The sequence below is a fragment of the Phocoena phocoena genome, chromosome 16 (genome assembly GCF_963924675.1).
Source record: "Phocoena phocoena chromosome 16, mPhoPho1.1, whole genome shotgun sequence".
Classification (NCBI taxonomy): domain Eukaryota; kingdom Metazoa; phylum Chordata; class Mammalia; order Artiodactyla; family Phocoenidae; genus Phocoena; species Phocoena phocoena.
The window spans coordinates 8,182,710-8,199,546 of NC_089234.1; the positions used below are offsets into that span (position 1 = coordinate 8,182,710).

General features: G+C 48.2%; 1 protein-coding gene across 1 annotated transcript in view; it reads left to right on the plus strand.

Annotated features, from left to right (window-relative positions):
• Positions 1-16,837, plus strand: part of CPXM2 (carboxypeptidase X, M14 family member 2) — a 122,789-nt gene that overhangs the window by 82,344 nt on the left and 23,608 nt on the right. The window contains exons 5-7 of the mRNA XM_065893764.1: positions 2,552-2,636; positions 3,625-3,775; positions 12,923-13,011. Of these exons, the coding sequence (XP_065749836.1) occupies positions 2,552-2,636; positions 3,625-3,775; positions 12,923-13,011 (325 nt within the window). The remainder of the gene's footprint in view (positions 1-2,551; positions 2,637-3,624; positions 3,776-12,922; positions 13,012-16,837) is intronic.

Here is a 16,837-nt window from a genome sequence, read left to right on the forward strand (position 1 = left end):
CCACTGGTTTAGAGGCAGACAGAGAACAGGAGAAGAGGAGTCCAGACAAATGGAACAGTATGTGCAAAGGCCCTGAAGCAAGAGAGAGTATAATCAGTATCAGGAATTGAAAAAAGAGCATGGAAAACAGGAGGTAAGCAAGGGTCTTATAGAACATGATGAGGAATTTGGTCTTAATACTAACATAGCTGGTACTTTAAGCAGGAGGTGACATATTCGTATTTCATTAGAAGAGTAAACCTCTGACTGCATGATAGATTGGAGGGCAGTTTAAATTTCAGAAGACCAGTGGGAGGCAACTGCAACAGTCCTGGCCAGAGAGAATGGGCTGGGTGGTGGGAGTGAAGATGGAGGGAGTGGAGAGATTCTAGAAGGATGTGGAAGGTACAATTGACAGAACTTGGTGATGGTTTCACTGTAGGGGAGAGAGGGAAAGGGGGGCCAAGGAGGACTCTGGGATTTTGTTGCCCTGGGTGGATGGCAGTACTTTTTCTGAGGCAGGGGCTCCCAGGTTGGGGTACAGAGTGGACGAAATAAATCAGTTGGTTTGGGCGGGTTCAATTAGAGACATCGCTGAGACGGTAAGTGGAGAGGTCAGCTAGGCAGAAGGATGTGATGTAGGTCTGCAGTTCAGAAGAGAGGGCTGAGCCACATCATTAATTACCCTTCAAACATAAGTGTTGGATTTGTCCATATTTGGTTTTTTTGAAGTTTGAGAAATTATTACTTGGTTTGCATTTCCTTTTTTCTCTCTCCCCTTTTCTTTGGAGGACTTGTTTGAATTTTTCCTTCCACCCCTCTCTTATTGTTTGTGTGCTTCTTTTGACTGAGAGGCTTCCTAAATTCATCACTTCCACCCACGCGTGGCTGAGGGATACACCCCTCACCTCTGCCACCCCTCACCTCTGCTGACTGCCTCGCTGGGTCACTGTGGGGCGTGATCAGCAGAAAAACAGATGGCAAAGGAACTGCAGATGCAAGTCATTTGGAAATGATGTGAATGTTGGAAACAGTTTGCTGTTTGGGGTGAGGATCATTTTCCGGTGCAAAGGGCCTGAGCTGTTGCTGAGGGGCCTTTCGAAAGGCGTGCTCAGCGCATCTTAATCTACAGGCGTGGGCTCGAGTCCGTAACCCCCTGCGGAGGAGCACGTTGTTTGATAGATCCTGGCTCCCAGCAGGTAGTCACAGAAAGCTGGTGGCCGGGTGAGAGAAGGGAGAAAGTTCAGCAGAGGGTTGGCTTCCAAGCACATATAAAAGCACCTAAGAATCATTTTTGAACGAGTCAGGCAATTCAGAGTGAACGGAGCCAGCAGCTCTTTCTAAACCAACTTTACTAGACAGTATTGATTTGGACTAGAAACTGAGAACCTTCTTGGGATCTGTCTGGATCCTGAGCCCAAGGAGATTTCACAGTAGGGAAACAAGGGTTCCAAATGCTTCAGCTGGTGGAATGTTCTAAAAGATTAGCACACTGGTGCTTAGTTCCAATATTTAAGAAATTTGAAAGGAAGACGCTCAGGAAGACTTGTCTATGTTGTTTAACAATTACTGTTATAAAAAACCGAGGCGGGGGCTTCCCCGGTGGTGGCGCAGTGGTTGAGAGTCCGCCTGCCGATGCGGGGGACGCGGGTTCGTGCCCCGGTCCGGGAAGATCCCACATGCCGCGGAGCGGCTGGGCCCGTGAGCCGTGGCCGCTGAGCATGCGCGTCTGGAGCCTGTGCTCCGCACCGCTGAGCATGCGCGTCCGGAGCCTGTGCTCCGCAACGGGAGAGGCCACAACAGTGAGAGGCCCGCGTACCGCAAAAAAAAACTGAGGCAGAGCTGAAAAATGTGTTTTCCGCAGGAAAGTCATTTTTTTTTTTTGCTTATCAAATTGACCTCCACTCTGGGAAGTCAAATTTTGGCTCTTTTACCCTCAGTAATTTCTGTGCAGTAGGATGTGATGAAAGGGGTCTGGCCTGGGGCCCAGATATCACTGGATTATTGCTGGCTGTGGAGTGGGGTGGGAGAATTGTCTGCACGGCTGTGACAGCCCAGGAGAAACCTCGTGTGTCTTAGAGACTCAGGCTGCTGTTTCTGTGGTTGGTGGGATCTAGTTTGTTACGTTCCCAAACAGTTTTCCAAACGAAATTTCTAGGCCAACTTGCCACTTTTACTGAGATTTCTTTCCCACGTGGAACTCTACTACTGTGTGTGACGTAAATGTTCAGCACAAACAAATATATAAGTTATTTGTGTACATTTATGTGTGTGACCAACATTTAGTTCTTGCTGGGGGCCAGGTATTGTCCTAAGTGTTTAAAGGGTATGAAACCATTTAATGTTACATTAATATTTTAAGCTTGGTGCTTTTATAATTCCCACTTCGTGGATGAATAAACTGTAGCCTAGATGGGTCAGTTACCTGGCCAAGGCCACAAGGAGGGTGAGCAGTGGGGGCCAGGGTGTGACCCAGTGCTGTCCACCTCTGGGACCTGCTTCCTCTATTGCTGCATGGAAGAGGGAAACATTTTTAAGTGTGTAGTCCCAATGGTGTTTTGTTTTTTCTTAGGAGCGACTGGGTAACCTCCTATAAGGTCATGGTGAGCAATGACAGCCATACGTGGGTCACTGTTAAGAATGGATCTGGAGACATGGTGAGTCTCTTTTCCCTCCGACCACGCCCTCGGTGTCTGGCTGTGCAGGGCTTGGCAGAGGCAGTGGACACCCGACCAGTGTTTGCACCTGGATGTTGCCTGGTTCTGTGTCAACCCAGACCAGCCATCCAGTCTGATGGATAATGACCCCCTTTCCGTACCCTGAAGCTCGGAACCAAGTGGCCCACGTTTAGGGCTCAAATTCAGAGCTGCTGGAATTCGGTCTCTTCCACAAGTCACAACTCAGCCCTGGAAGGTCAGCGGCCCATGGGGAATGTTGGGGCCTGCACAGCTAGTCATTTATAGTAGTTCCTGAACTTTCTTTAACGACCCTGGTCTTTCAGCTCCACGCTTCCCTCCGGGTTAGCCAGTTCCGATCCTATCACCCTCTTCCTCGGGTTCTCAAGTACAAATTCCAAACATGGTATCCAGTGCCTTCCAAGATCTGACTGCAGCCTCCATTTCAACCTTCTTTATCATACTTACGGTGCCCCGCCCACCCCCCCCCCCCAACCCTGCACACACTCCTCTGTGTTCCAGTAACAGGGAGATGGTTGCTCTTCTCCTGAATCCCATCTCTGGGCTTCTCCAGCCATTGCTTCCTTTTCTTTACAATCCCTCCCATCCCTACACATCTAAAGAGTTTTCCTTCAAGGCCAATTCAAATGGCACCTCATCCCTGAAGCTTTGCCTGGTCCTTTCCTTCTTCTGACATCCCAGAGCTTTGTGGATGTCTCTTTGCCATGGCACTAATAGATTTCACCTATGACATCTAAATGTAACACCCCTCTTCCTCCCTGACCCCCCCACTAGACTGGGGCTTCCTGAGGGCAGGATCCAGGCCTGATCCATTTCTCCTTCCCCCTCAATGCCCAGCTCACGTTAGGTGTTGCTCGAGATCTTGTGGAATGAGTGAATTACTGACTCTTTCATGCCCCGATAATCAAGCTCTAAAAGATTCTCTTTTTTTCCCCTTGTGCATAAATAGATATTTGAAGGAAACAGTGAAAAGGAGATTCCTGTCCTCAACGAGCTGCCCGTCCCCATGGTGGCACGCTACATCCGCATAAACCCACAGTCCTGGTTCGATAATGGGAGCATCTGCATGAGGATGGAGATCCTCGGCTGCCCGCTGCCAGGTGAGTCTGCCCGTGCTTCCTGCAGGTCGGGAGTGATGATGGAGCAGGGGTGCTTAGCCAGCAAGGTGAATAAAAATAAGCCACACAATCTTTCTCCCATGTATAAGAATACCACATCTACTGCAGAATATTTAGAAAACATAGGTAAACAGAAAGAAAATGAATACAAATCTCCCATAACCCCACTCAGAAACACCATGAACGTTTGGTGTATTAAAGTAACATGTCAGCTGCGGTTTTTGCCTACTGGGATTTTAAGATGATATATGTTGCAAGGTTGAAAATTCACTCAAAGCTACTACTCAGAAGCAGGCAAAGAGAAAAAATTAGATAACATTTTTTTTGGCAACACGTTTAATTGGCCTTGACTGCTCCGGCTACACTGGGTAGAAGAGATGGTAGGAGTTAATTCTAAACTTGACCATGTCCATAGTCTCTCCGTAAAAGTAACTTCGCTTGGATGCCTGTGTCTTTGGGAAAATGCTTGCTCCTTTAGGCTGTGTTCCCCTTGCCCTGTCTTCACATCGTGGTATCTGGGTGCGACCGCAGAGTGGCAGGAAGATGGGGGCTTGAGTTCACACGTGGACCCTTGCTGGTGTCTGCTCTGGACAGGCCGATCTTGTTTGGCTTTGGTGCTCTGTCGGCCTTTCAGAACTTATGAGTTCGTGTGCATATGGAGCCTTATGTGGCAGCCTCTTCATCCTGTCCAGACATCTCCAGGGAAGGAAGCTGGCCTCCAGAACATTCCTAAGGCCCTTCACTAGGGCCTCTAGGAATTTCCACTTTCCTGTCCACCCACAGTCAGGCCATAGGGAACGAGGAGCACAGCTTCGGGTTCTCTCTCCTATACTTTCTCCTCCAGGAAAGCCTCAGCTTTCTTGTCTAGTGAGAGTCAGGCCTTGCTACCTCTGGATTCCCCCTGCCAGGGGGAAGGGCACCACCAGCTCTGATGTCTCAGGTGCCGCTATATCCGTCACGCTATTTCTATAGCCATCCCACCCCCCACACCGTGAACTTACAGTTACTGAGTTTTTGAAGCCTATTTCATGTCGTTTATTGCTTTTCCCTCAATCCCGTAATATCCATGATCTTGCTTTGCCAAGTATGAATTTATAGAACATACGCTCTGTATTGGTGAGAAAGATGGGTCTACCTACCTACCTACTTACCCTCACACCAGACGGATTCTTTGTTATATATTTGTGCTTACTAGATGGCAGACTTTTTTCATGTCATTTAAACTATTAGAGACCATCTGTCTTGTGGATGCTTTTATCCTAGTCTGTGGACAATATCTCATGTTTTCAAACTGCCTCTTATAGTTAGAAGTTCAGTTGTGTCCAGTGTTTTGAATCCCACAGTGAGTATCTTTGTTTCTGTGTCATTGTGCGCGTCCAAAATTATAGTGTAAATTATGGGATTATTGCTCAAATTAGGTTACGGTGGCTGGGATTGCTGGTGGAAAGGAAGTATGTGTTTCCAAGGATGATCTTCCCAATTTGGGATCTGGGCCTCCTTTTGTGGCTGGCTCAGCCTGGGATGACAGTCGCCTGCTGCCGCCCAGGGCCTGCTGGGCGTTCCTGAGTTCACTGCGTCTGCAGGCACAGATGTAGGCGGGGGTCTGTGAGGCCTTCTTTGTGCCAGGTCACCCAGCACAGCCTTGGTCTGCGTGCTTTAAAAAGCAGGGTCACGGTTTCTCTCTGAGGGCGGGAATTCATCTGGGCAAAGGGCAAAGGGCAGCCTGTGAGAGTCTCATGAAATAAATATTTTCCTGTTAAGTTATTCTTGGTGTGTGTATGTTTGAAGATAGGTCCTGGGGGCAATTTAAACACAAAGACAGAATTACAGTGTGAAATCTGGATGGGTTTCAAGTATGGACTTGGAATGGTTCTATTTTCCAACCCTGAATATTTAGGGCCATTTTTCTTCTAGAAGTTACTTAGCAGTCTGCCCAGAGGGGAGCTGGCCTTTGTGCATGCCGCCTGGTGGTGGTCACATCTGAGAGCCTGGGGTGGCACAGGGGTCCCATGTCCACGTGGGTAATTGAACCTTGCTCAGTTGCCTTGTTGTCGACACAATTCCTTTGTGCAAGTTAACGAGGCCAAAGGCAGGGGTGACCCAAGCAGCTCAGCCACTCAAACCCAAGGTGACTTCGTGCTCTACATGCAAACGCCCAGAGTCTGTTCTTCCTGGAACTCTTGTTTATGAAAAATTCATTTACCTTTGCTTCTGCTTCTTCTCTGTTCTGTCCTCCCTGTCTTCCTGTGGACTCTCAGGTGAGAGCAGAGGAAGGGGAAGATTCTTTTTAAGTCTTCATGAATAATGTGTCCAGAAATTTTTGAACTAGAAAATGAATTGCCCTATACCATGGTCTATTAATAGGATTTTTAAAGCTCAAAATGAATAGAAAAGGGGGAGTGTTGTTTAATGGTTATAGTTTCAGTTTTGTAAGATGAGAATGTTTTAGATCTGTTTCTGCAACAGTGTGGATATATGTAACACTACTCGACAGGACTCTTGAAAATGGTTAAAATGGTAAATTTTATGTTATGTGTGTTTTACCATGATTTAAAAAATTTTTTAATTCAAACAAATCTTTTAAATGTTGTTCGTTTTTTTAAAAAAATGAAAGGAAGTCCTCTTCCCCAAATTTGAATGGACTTGTCCATTTTGGACTAAGGATCTATGCATATCAGAAACTCTGGGGAGAGCTTCGTAAGATAAATTTTTAATAATGAAGAATTCAGGTGAAGACACACGCCAGCTGACCTGCAGATCACAGCCTTGGTGGTTTTCAGGTATTTTGCTGTTGCAAACAACACTGCAATGTGCTCTGCCTCTTTCAAAAAAGAGCTCCATTGTTCTGCACACGATTTCCCCACAGGGTGACAGGACTGTGCCCAGTGTCCTGGGAAATAACTCTGCAGGGCAGGGGGTGGCAATGCTTGAGCCCCTGGTGCTGGTCTGCAGCTTCTATTATGAATGTGAGACTCTGACCTCTTCGGGGCAAGTCTTCACTCCTCCCACCTCATCTTCCTGGCCACCAGGTCTGAGCAACTGTCCTCTCTCTGCACAGTGCCAAGGGGTTCAGGGTCTTGAATTCGACCCAGAGGAGCTTATGGTGAGCTGTACAAAGATCTGTGGAAAGGAGCTTGTGTCCCTCAAGCATGGAGGAGCTGCTAAAGGACATTGCCCCTGAATCATTCCTTTGGGCAGGCCAGGACCCGTTGAGATGCTGTGTCTCCTTTCTCTGCATACACATACCCTCCATTCATAAGCCACTGAGAAAATGTTTTAATTGCAAGACTACCACCAATCTCACTGAACTGCAATAATGTTTCAGCCTGCCCCACCCCCTCTCAACGATTTGTATAAATTGGGGGAAGGATGGGTTCTATTGGATCAGCATAGCTTCAAGGACCTTTTAAATCTATTTGCTTTACTACCTTCCACTTTCCTTCACCAAGTCAGACCACACTCCCCCCAAAATTCATGTCCACGTGGAACCTCTGAATGTAACCTTTTTTTGGAAAGAGGCACTCTGCAGGTGTGAGTAGTTACGATGACATCATACTGGGTTAGGGTGGGCCTTAAATCCAATGACTGGTGTCCTTAAGAAGAGAAAACAGAGCCACACAGGGAGAAGGCATGTGATGACTGAGCCAGAGACTGGAATCATGAGGCCACAAGCCAAGGATTGCTGTCAACCGCCAGGAACTGGGAAGATACAAGGAAGGATCTTCTCAGAGAGCCTTGAAAGTGCACGGCCCTGCTGACAGCTTCATTTCAGACTTCTGCCCTTCAGAAATGTGAGAGAAGAAATTTCAAGCTACCTAGTTTTTGACACTTTGTTATGGCAGCCCTAGGAAACCAGTACACTAACAGATCCAAAGATGACATAATGTTCCATAATTATCCTCAGTCCTGAGGATGTGCTTTTCATTTACCACTCGCTCCACCCTACCCTCCATTCTCTGTTCCGCCATAGTGATAAGGTAATAGCATCACAGCATAAAGTGGGCCTCTTCTCAGAGGTCACCTGGGCCCTAGAAAGTGCTATCTTTTTGTAACTAGCCCTTTCTAAATAACTTGATTGGAGTATCCATCCATCCATCCATCCGTTCATTCCTCACTCATTCATTCATCATCAAACGCTTCGGGAGCACCCGTTCGGAGTCAGGGCCCAAGGATTCTGAGATAAGATGCCACGGTTGCTGTTCCCAGAGCTCTCGCTGTCCAGTGGGGGAGGCGTGGCGGCATCTTTTCCCCAGTGAATCCCTCTCAGTTCAGGGGTCTCCAGGCTTGCTGGCTGCAGCCTGTACCCCCTGTCGCAGAAGGCATCTTGCCCTTCTGAGTTTAAATAAACGTGTGATTTCTCTTCTTGTCCAACTGCCTGATGTTGATTATCTTAGGAAACTGTATAAACAGCAACACTCTTGAAAATTGTCTTTCCTGACAGTTTCTCCTGTCGGTCAGGCCGCAGATTGGCCCTGGGACTTCCTGGAGAAGGTGCGCCAGCCAAGAAATCAGAGCGTTTCCTGGACTCATGCAAGCAGTGTGGTGGAGATGCTATGCGGTGGGGTTATATGAGGCGGAGCGGCAAGGAAATAAGCATGAATGATGTGCTGCTCCCTCTTTGGAGCCACATGGAGCTGTGGGTTTGATGCTTGCACTGACAGTAATGACCTAAGATCATAATGGGCTCTGCCTGGGGGTGCACGTCTCCCCCTTGCCCCTTTTGGAGTGACCTTGTCATAAGAACAGTCAGATGGCGCTGGACAAGTGCGACTTCTTCTCATTAGGGAGCCAGCTCTTTGCAGAAGGGGTTTGGTGCGGTTTGCATATGGTACCAGGTCATCTGTGCTCAGGGCTCTGTGCCGGGGGTGTCAGGGCTTCAGGAGGTCACAAGGCCACAGTGATGGGCATTTCCTTGGGTGAGGGGCTGGCCTCGTGGCAGGGAAAGAAAGATCTGTGGTGGCTGCGTTTCTGGTATCCTCCTTAGTCCTCAGAGAGCACTTGGAGGCCAGCAATATTTTTTTTAAATGAGGTCAAATTCACATAACATACAATTAAGCTTTTTTAAAGCATACAGTTCAGTGATAGTATATTCACAAGGTTGTATGATCACTGGCTCTTTCTAGTTTCAGAACTTTGTCATGGACCCAAAACCAACCTGGACCCACTGAGTAATCACTTCCGGATCCCCCTCCACGGGATAACCTCTAATCTGCAACGTCTCTATGGATTTGCCTGTTCGGGATAAAGCGTGTCATGAGACTAGCGCCTGTAGATTGCAGTGAGCCCCCTTTCCAGGAAAGGTAGCCTTTCCTCTCCCAGCTGAGTACCCGCAAAGCAAGGTCCCAACCCCCAGAGCAGCAAACAGCTGAGGAGAACGGTCCAGGAGTGGTGGTGTTCCCTTGGATGTCCAGTAACGGGGTTTGGTCTGCACGGAGTAGTGAGCTGGTGCCGGATTTGGGATGAGAATAGCGAGTCCACATCAGTGAGGAGCCGGGAACGTTCAGGGTGTGGACTCGTTTCCAGGGCTGCCGTAACTAAGTACCAAAATCCAGGTGGCTTAGGATAACAGAAAGTTATCGTCTCACAGTCCTAGAGGTAGAAGTTTGAGATCAAGGTGTAACAGCGCTGGTTCATTCTGACGCCATGAGGGAGAGTCTGTTCCTTGCCTCTCCCCCGGCTGCTGGTGGTTTGCTGTCTAATTTTTGACATTCCTCAGCTTGTTAGATGCATCACCCCCATCTCTGCCTTCACTGTCACATGGTGTCCCCTGCGTGCTTCTCTCCGTGTTCACATTTCCCCTTTGGATAGACACAGTCATAATGGAATAGGGCCCACCCTAAGGACCTCATGTAAACTTCATTAGCTCTGTAAAAACCCTCTCTCCAAATAAGGTCACGTTCTAAGGCCCTGGGGATTAGGACTGCAACATATCTTTTTGGAGGGGGGCCATCGTTCAACCCAAAAGAGGCTTAATGAGTAGACCCGTTGGGACGGAACAGGACTTTGAGTCGCCGAATAAGAGACGTAATGTTGGGAGGGCAGTTTTAGACTCCATGTGCCTCGTCTGCAGTTGGTCTATTCCCATTACTAAGGTGTTCCAGAAGGAATCAGCTGGTTTTCAGTACATCTGATACATGAAACCAGCCACATGAAAGGAAGCAGGAGACTGATTCTCCAGAGCTCCATCTGCAAGGATAAAGGCCTTGCAGACTAAATCCGGACTTCTGTTTCAAATGTCGGAAGTCCTACTCAAATTACCTTGGGAGGGGTCGGGGGAGAAGGAAAATTTTCGCTCACAGGAATGAAAATTCCCGGGGTAGATCTGACTCTGGCTTCAGGCAGGAATAGGTCTGAAATCTCAGGGCCTTCTTGGTGCAGTCAGGGCTTATCTCCCACCACCGTGCAGGCAGGAAGCTTGGCCACTAACACCCCAAACTCATCCACCATGTGAGTGACGCCAGCAGGAGACCCTCGTGGGGAGGAGCTCTGGGAGGAGTCATCTTATCAGCCCAGCTTGGATCCTGGGACCATCTCTGAGCCAGTGGCTGCGACCAGAGGACGTGTGTTTTCATTGGCTGAACCTGGATCACACGCCCATACCTGTGAGCGCTGGGCAAGGCTATTCCATTGGAAGCATCTAGAATAGATTCCCCACAGGAGACTGGGATTCTTTTGTCCACAGAAGAGAGAAGGGGACAGTGGGTTTGGCTGACTAACGGGGTGGGTTTGTAGACTATGGGCCCCAGGGAGGCGGGAGGGGCGGGCTTGGTTCTCACTCCTTACCTACAGTGTTGGGGCCCTGATAAGTTCTCAGTAAAACTTTATCCAATCAGAATAAGTGGACAGGTTTAGAAGTATTTGTTCGAAAGGTGGAAGACTGAAGGTTGTGGAAATGTTCACCTGTGGTTGAGTCAGTTCTGGAACTTGTACGCACATCCTCAAATTGATTAGTCTCAGCGAAGGAAGGATGTTGCCAAACAAGGAGATCTTTCTACGTTGAGTTCTGAGTTTTTCTTCAGTCCTTTTTAAGAACCTTGAAGGCATAACTTGGCGTTTGAAGACAAAAGGGGCTTTTCAAGAAGAGTCTTGTGAAAGAGGCCCCTGGGACTTGGGGGCGGGGTGTTGAATAGCTCTAAGGAATCAGCAGTTTAAAGTAATTCGGTGTAAAGTAATGTGAAAATGCGCTTTACCTTGGCTTTGAAACATACAGGTTTGGAAATCAAAGGGCAGGAGGCTTGCTGGAGGGTACGGTCAGCCTGCACTCCCCAAAGGAGAGAACTTAGAACATAACTGGGGGCCTTTGCTGAACCTGAACTACTTTTGCTTTCTTTCTGGAACAGAATGCCAGTTTGCATTATTTCTTTTTCAATGGTGATTATTTGTTTCTAATAGTGTTACTGGAAAACCTTCTGTGAATATCAAACACCGAGTCGTTTTTGGTGCGTGGGTCTATATGTGATTTTCAACGTGCCGCATGTGGCCGCAGTTCTCAAGGGTGAAGGCAGTCTTTAAGGGGCCCTCGGCAGGTAGGTTCCAGGTGGCCGTCACGCCAGGTTGCTGTGGATTGCAGACAGGCAGCCAGCTCATGTGATCGCAGATCACGTGTGTGATGTGCACCGCGTGTGACGTGCACCGCGGACCTCAACCCTGCTGGCGGTGTGCTCGGTACTTTAACACGGTGCTTCTCACACTTCTGGATTTTTTACAATGTGGATTCGGATTCAGTAGGCATAGGCTGCGTCTTACAAGCAGCCAGTGTTGCTGGTCTGCGGCCTTGCTTGGTGGCACGAGTTAGGACTCCCTGCTCCTAATACCACTGGGAGCTGGTGTTCGTCCTCCCATCACCCGCCACCACCATCACCTCCAGAATTATCCCTTGAGCCACTTGGATCAGACAGCTGCTATGGTTCCAGCTTTGTTCATGTGGTTCCAGAGTTAGGAGGTTAACTTGTCTAAAGCACCATGTGCTCTCTGCCTTGGGGAGGGGTCTGAGCTGACCGGGATTTCTGGCTGCACGGAGCTGGAGCTGGAGATGGCAAGCCTGGCTGAGGCTCTGTAAGCCTCCGACTCTGTCAGGTCAGGAGAGGGCCCGCTGAACGGTCCCTCCCCTCTCATCCCCCTCCCAGCTCTTCCTGTTCCCTTGCCCCTCCTTCCTTCTCAGTGCTCTTTGTTTTTGTAGTTGTATAAACGACATCGGCTTACAGGAATTAAAGAAAAAAGTCAATTTATCTGGAAGAGAATTAAGTCAAGAGCAGACGTCTCCTCCCCAGTCCTCAGGGGTCACCACTGCTAATGCGTCCTGATTATGCCTGTTAGGGTGCTTCGGCCCCAACAACAGGAACCCCAGCTCCCACTGGCTTAGCAGGTCAGGAAATTCTTCATCTCAGGTGATTGGAAGTCCCAAGGGAGGTTGATGGGGATCTAGGGTTGGTTCACTCAGTAGCTATTGAGGTTCTCTCTGTCCTCTACTCTGGAGAGATTCTCGCTCACTCCTCTGTGCCATTAAAGTCCTTCCCTTCAATCTGGACCAATAAGAGTGGCCAGGAGTGCTACGTTCTGATTGGCTTAGACCAGTCATGTAGGACCCCTGGAGCTTAAGGCATGAGGTCAGTTTCCTAGAAGTGGAGAAATGGGGATTCCCAAACAACACAGGGCTTCTGTTAGGAAGGATGAAAGTGGACTGCATGCTGGGCAAGCAAGTGATAGAGTCCACCGCACTTCTGAAAATTTCCATGCAATTGTGATATTCATTCATTCACTTATTCCTTCCTTCATTTAGTGTGACTGTTTTCCAGGCACTAATACTAACAATAAACCAGTGAGGGAGGTACCAGTGTTCCCCTGTTTATGGGTGAAGACACTAAGGAAAAACTCCAGTGACTTATCCAAGGTCACACAGCACACAAGTAGAAGAGATTGGAACCCAGGCATTCTGGCTCCAGACCCATGCTCTCCCCACTGGGTAGTTCTGACTCTTAAGATGCTTCTTGAAAGTTGGCTCTCTCACCTCTGTGCGAAAGTTAGAAGCTAGAGGCTGAGCTGTGTTCCCACACAAATCAGGCACCTAACACAGCCACCACAAGTAATAGAATAATGTGAATGAATTCAAAACCATATTTCTGTCCCTAGATCCAAATAACTATTATCACCGACGGAATGAAATGACCACCACCGATGACCTGGATTTTAAGCACCACAGCTATAAGGAAATGCGTCAGGTAAGATCAGGTTTGTCAAAGAGAAATCTCTCCTGTGCCCAGAAGCACGTAGGTGTTTGTTTTTGTGCTTTTATGGTTTGTTGAAGCCACAGGAAATGCTTGTAGTTTCGAGGCTGAGAATGCCTTGGGGTTCAGGTGACCAGAGGAAACCTCCCTCGCCAGCAAGTGGTTGAAGCAGAATTCGAAGCGAAGCTTTCAGATTTAATACTATACTTCTTCCACCTACACTGTTGGTGGGAATGTAAATTGGTGACAGCCACTATGGAAAACAGTATGGAGGTTCCTTAAAAAACTAAAAATAGAGCTACCATATGATCCAGCGATCCCACTCCTGGGTATATATCCAGAAAAAAATGAAGACTCTAGTTTGAAAAGATTCGTGCACCCAAATGTTCATAGCCAAGACATGGAAACAAACCTAAGTGCCCATCAACAGACAATTGGCTTAAGAAGATGTGGTATATGTATATACAATGGAATATTAGCGATAAAAAAGAATGAAATATTGCCATTTTCAGCCACATGGGTGGATCAAGAGAATATTATCCTTACTGAAGTAAGTCAGAGAAAGACAAATATTATATGACATCACTTATGTGTGGAATCTAAAAAATAATACAAATGAATCTATATACAAAACGGAAACAGACTCACAGACACAGAAAACAAACTTATGGTTGCCAAAGTGGAAAGGGAGAGGGGGAGGGATAAGTTAGGAGTATGGGATTAACAGATACAAACTACTATATGTAAAATAGATAAGCAACAAGGATTTACTGGATGGCACAGGGAATTATAGTCAATATTTTGTAGTAGCCTATAATGGAAAATAATGTTCTCTCTCTATATATATAAAACTGAATCACTTTGCTGCATTCCTGAAACTAACACAATATTGTAAATCAACTATACTTCGATTAAAAAAATACATCGCTGTGTGTTTGAGTGGTATCACTGATTTAAGGACAATAGTCATGTGCAGAGTCGAAGAAGGAAAAGAATCCGGAATAACACTGGTGATAGTAATAGCAGGAAGCTCTCACATACGACCTACATCAATTTCCCTACGTTAGGAATTTACCTGTGTTAACACGGTCAGTCTCTCTAACCACCCTAGGAGTGCAGGACTGTTGTTGGCCTTGTCTTACTGATGGCGAAACTGAGCCGCCGAGGGACTATGTAACACTCCCCTTGTTATTCTGATTCTCTGATTCTCGGTATTAGAATCACTGGGGGAAATTTGGAAATATACCTATACTTGAAACCTGCCTCTGGCCAATTAAAGCAGAATCCTGAGGAAAAGGGACTGGGGAATCTAAATTATTTAAAGCTCTCCTTGTGATTCTAATATACAGGCAGGTTTCAGAACAGCTGGTTGATACCTTATGGCTCTCAGTGCTATAGACGGTTAGGAGGAAAAGACGTCCCAGATGAGATTGGCCCCAGATTTAATGACAGAAACCAAGTAATCCTGAGCTATGGACATCATCTGTCTAGTGGGTGCAGAAGGGAGAAGGGACCAAGAGTTTTTTAGGACAGGCTAAAAAAGCAGCCGTATGCTGAGTGCTTTGCCTTTGTAACCCTATGCAGTGTTCCCCCCAAGCCTTGGGCTAGAAAGCGCGGGCAAGTGTTGGCAAATGAGAAGCCCTTAGACATGTAAGAATCTGTTGGAAGAGAAGGAACAGAGAAATGCACTCACAAATATGTTTAATGAACAAGCATTCACCAGAGGCCAAACTAACATGGCTCAAAGCGAGGGCTCATAGGTGCTGAGGGAGCGGTACCAGCCACGCGGTACAAGGGCGCGAGACTTTCCTGAGGACGGAGCAATGAGGCTTTGCCACGAGGGCTCTCTGCTTCATCCCAGGGTGTCAACAAACCCGGTTAGTCTCCATGCCATTTAATTTGAGATACACACAGCTGCTTCCAGGCACCTGTCGGCACAGACTTAGAGGTGGGATGTGCTAAAGAAATTGCCTTGTGGTCTGTGTTTGGACTTGAGGTCTGTGAATCATCCCTGCTGCTCTCCGCTTTCGGGTGTTTATGCGACCGCTCATCGTTCCATTTTATAAAGCACTCGTGTCTTAACACAGCTTTGCTCAGTGGGCATCTCGGGACATCTTTTTGCCCAGAAATTAGGCAAATATCAACTCAGCTGGTGCAGTTAATGTCAAAAGCAATCTATCTAAATGCGTTTAAAATGAGCTCACTGCATAGAGAGTGTGGTATCTTTACCTAGTTGTCCCGCATGGAGAATGGAGGTCCTTCTCATACGAGGAGAGCTAATGGATGTGCTTCATTACCCTGGGGCACCCTGGTCCCCATCACTTGGTAGATGTTAGAGCTAAGAGGAGCCCGAGAAAGCAATGCAGTCCCTGCAGGGGACACTGGGGGACCCACTCCGATCTCTCAGGACCCCGCAGCACTCAACTGGAAACTGTCCGAGGTTGGGCGTTGGGGGCATCTCTCAATCGTGAAGAGTGTTCAAGCCAGAAGTGATTTGCCATTTGGACTCCTGGCTCCTGGGGATGGGAAAGAAGCCAGCACTTTTAGCAATTCCCGGTATGGAGTCTGCTAGATTGCTGTAGAAATCTTTCTACTTCAGGGTAAAAAAAAAAAATGTTAGTTTATCTAGTATTGCGAGAGACATCTACAAACAACACAGAAACGAGAAGCAGACGTGGGAGCAGGAAAAGAAAGCAGAAGAGCCGTTGCTTGGAGGGGAAATCATGAGAATGTGTGTGAGCGACCAGCGCGTGTGAGAATTATTTCTGGAGCCCTGATTTATAAGCCGCCGTTCTCCCCGCTGGGGGAGCCCCGGGGGCTCGGGAAGGGGAGGGGGGAGCGGGGGAGGCAGGAGGCCGTTGCGCAAATGCTGATATTATGATGCAGATTGAGTTAGTGTTCTGAGCACTGAAGGCCTCCCCAGCACGAGTCACCATTCATAATTGCTCAGTCATCTCTGTGTCTACATGTACGCCACCTTTCTCCGTCATTCGGGACCACGAGGGCAGAGACTCTGTCATTTTATCTTAAATCCATAAAGTGTACTGGATAACTGTACTTTTGAGGTCGTTGCAGGGGAGATATGTGGGGGACAGGGCCGGCATGGCCGGCCGTGGTTGGGAAGGGATGGGGTTGCAGATGAGGTCCACCGTCATCCAGGGCCTGTGGCAGGAAGAGACAGAAGGAAGGGTGGTCCGAGCAGTGAGCACAAGGAGAACAGGACTGTGGAGGCAGGAGGGGACGGCCTGTTTCTGGGACAGTTGGCAGTGCCAGGAGACGCTTTAGTCTTGAGTCTGAGAATCGGGAGGTCTTTTCCAGGAGCAGAGCTGTGTTTGGGGAGATCCTTCTGGCAGTTGTATGGACAGTAGACCGGTGAGCTCTGTCCCAGGAGAGGGACCTGCCGGGTCTGAAGAAGGATGGGGGGAGGGGTTTCTGAGAGGGACTGACCAGTCCTAGGATTCCCCCATAAGTTGGAGAGAGATAGGGTTCTGGTGTGCTTCCCAGGGCCTGGGATACCGTCCACAGCGGGAGAAAAAGAAGTGGTTTTGGGGAGAGGTTAAAAAGATTGGACTCTGGTTGGGGACCTGCTGTTGTCAGGTGCCCAATGCTCAGGAAATTCTGGTTGGTTGGCTGAGAAGGAGCGTATGGCATGAGGCATAGAGAGGAGTCCAGGAGAGACGTGGGCTGGAAGGCAGCCGGCTAGTGGTTTTGATTTCCCGAGCAGCCGAGGATGGTCGTAGGCAGCAGGCGGTGGGGTCGCTGAGCTCCTGACCCTGGGGGTGGACGATGGTGGCAGGAAGCCCGGGCAGGACAGCAGGCT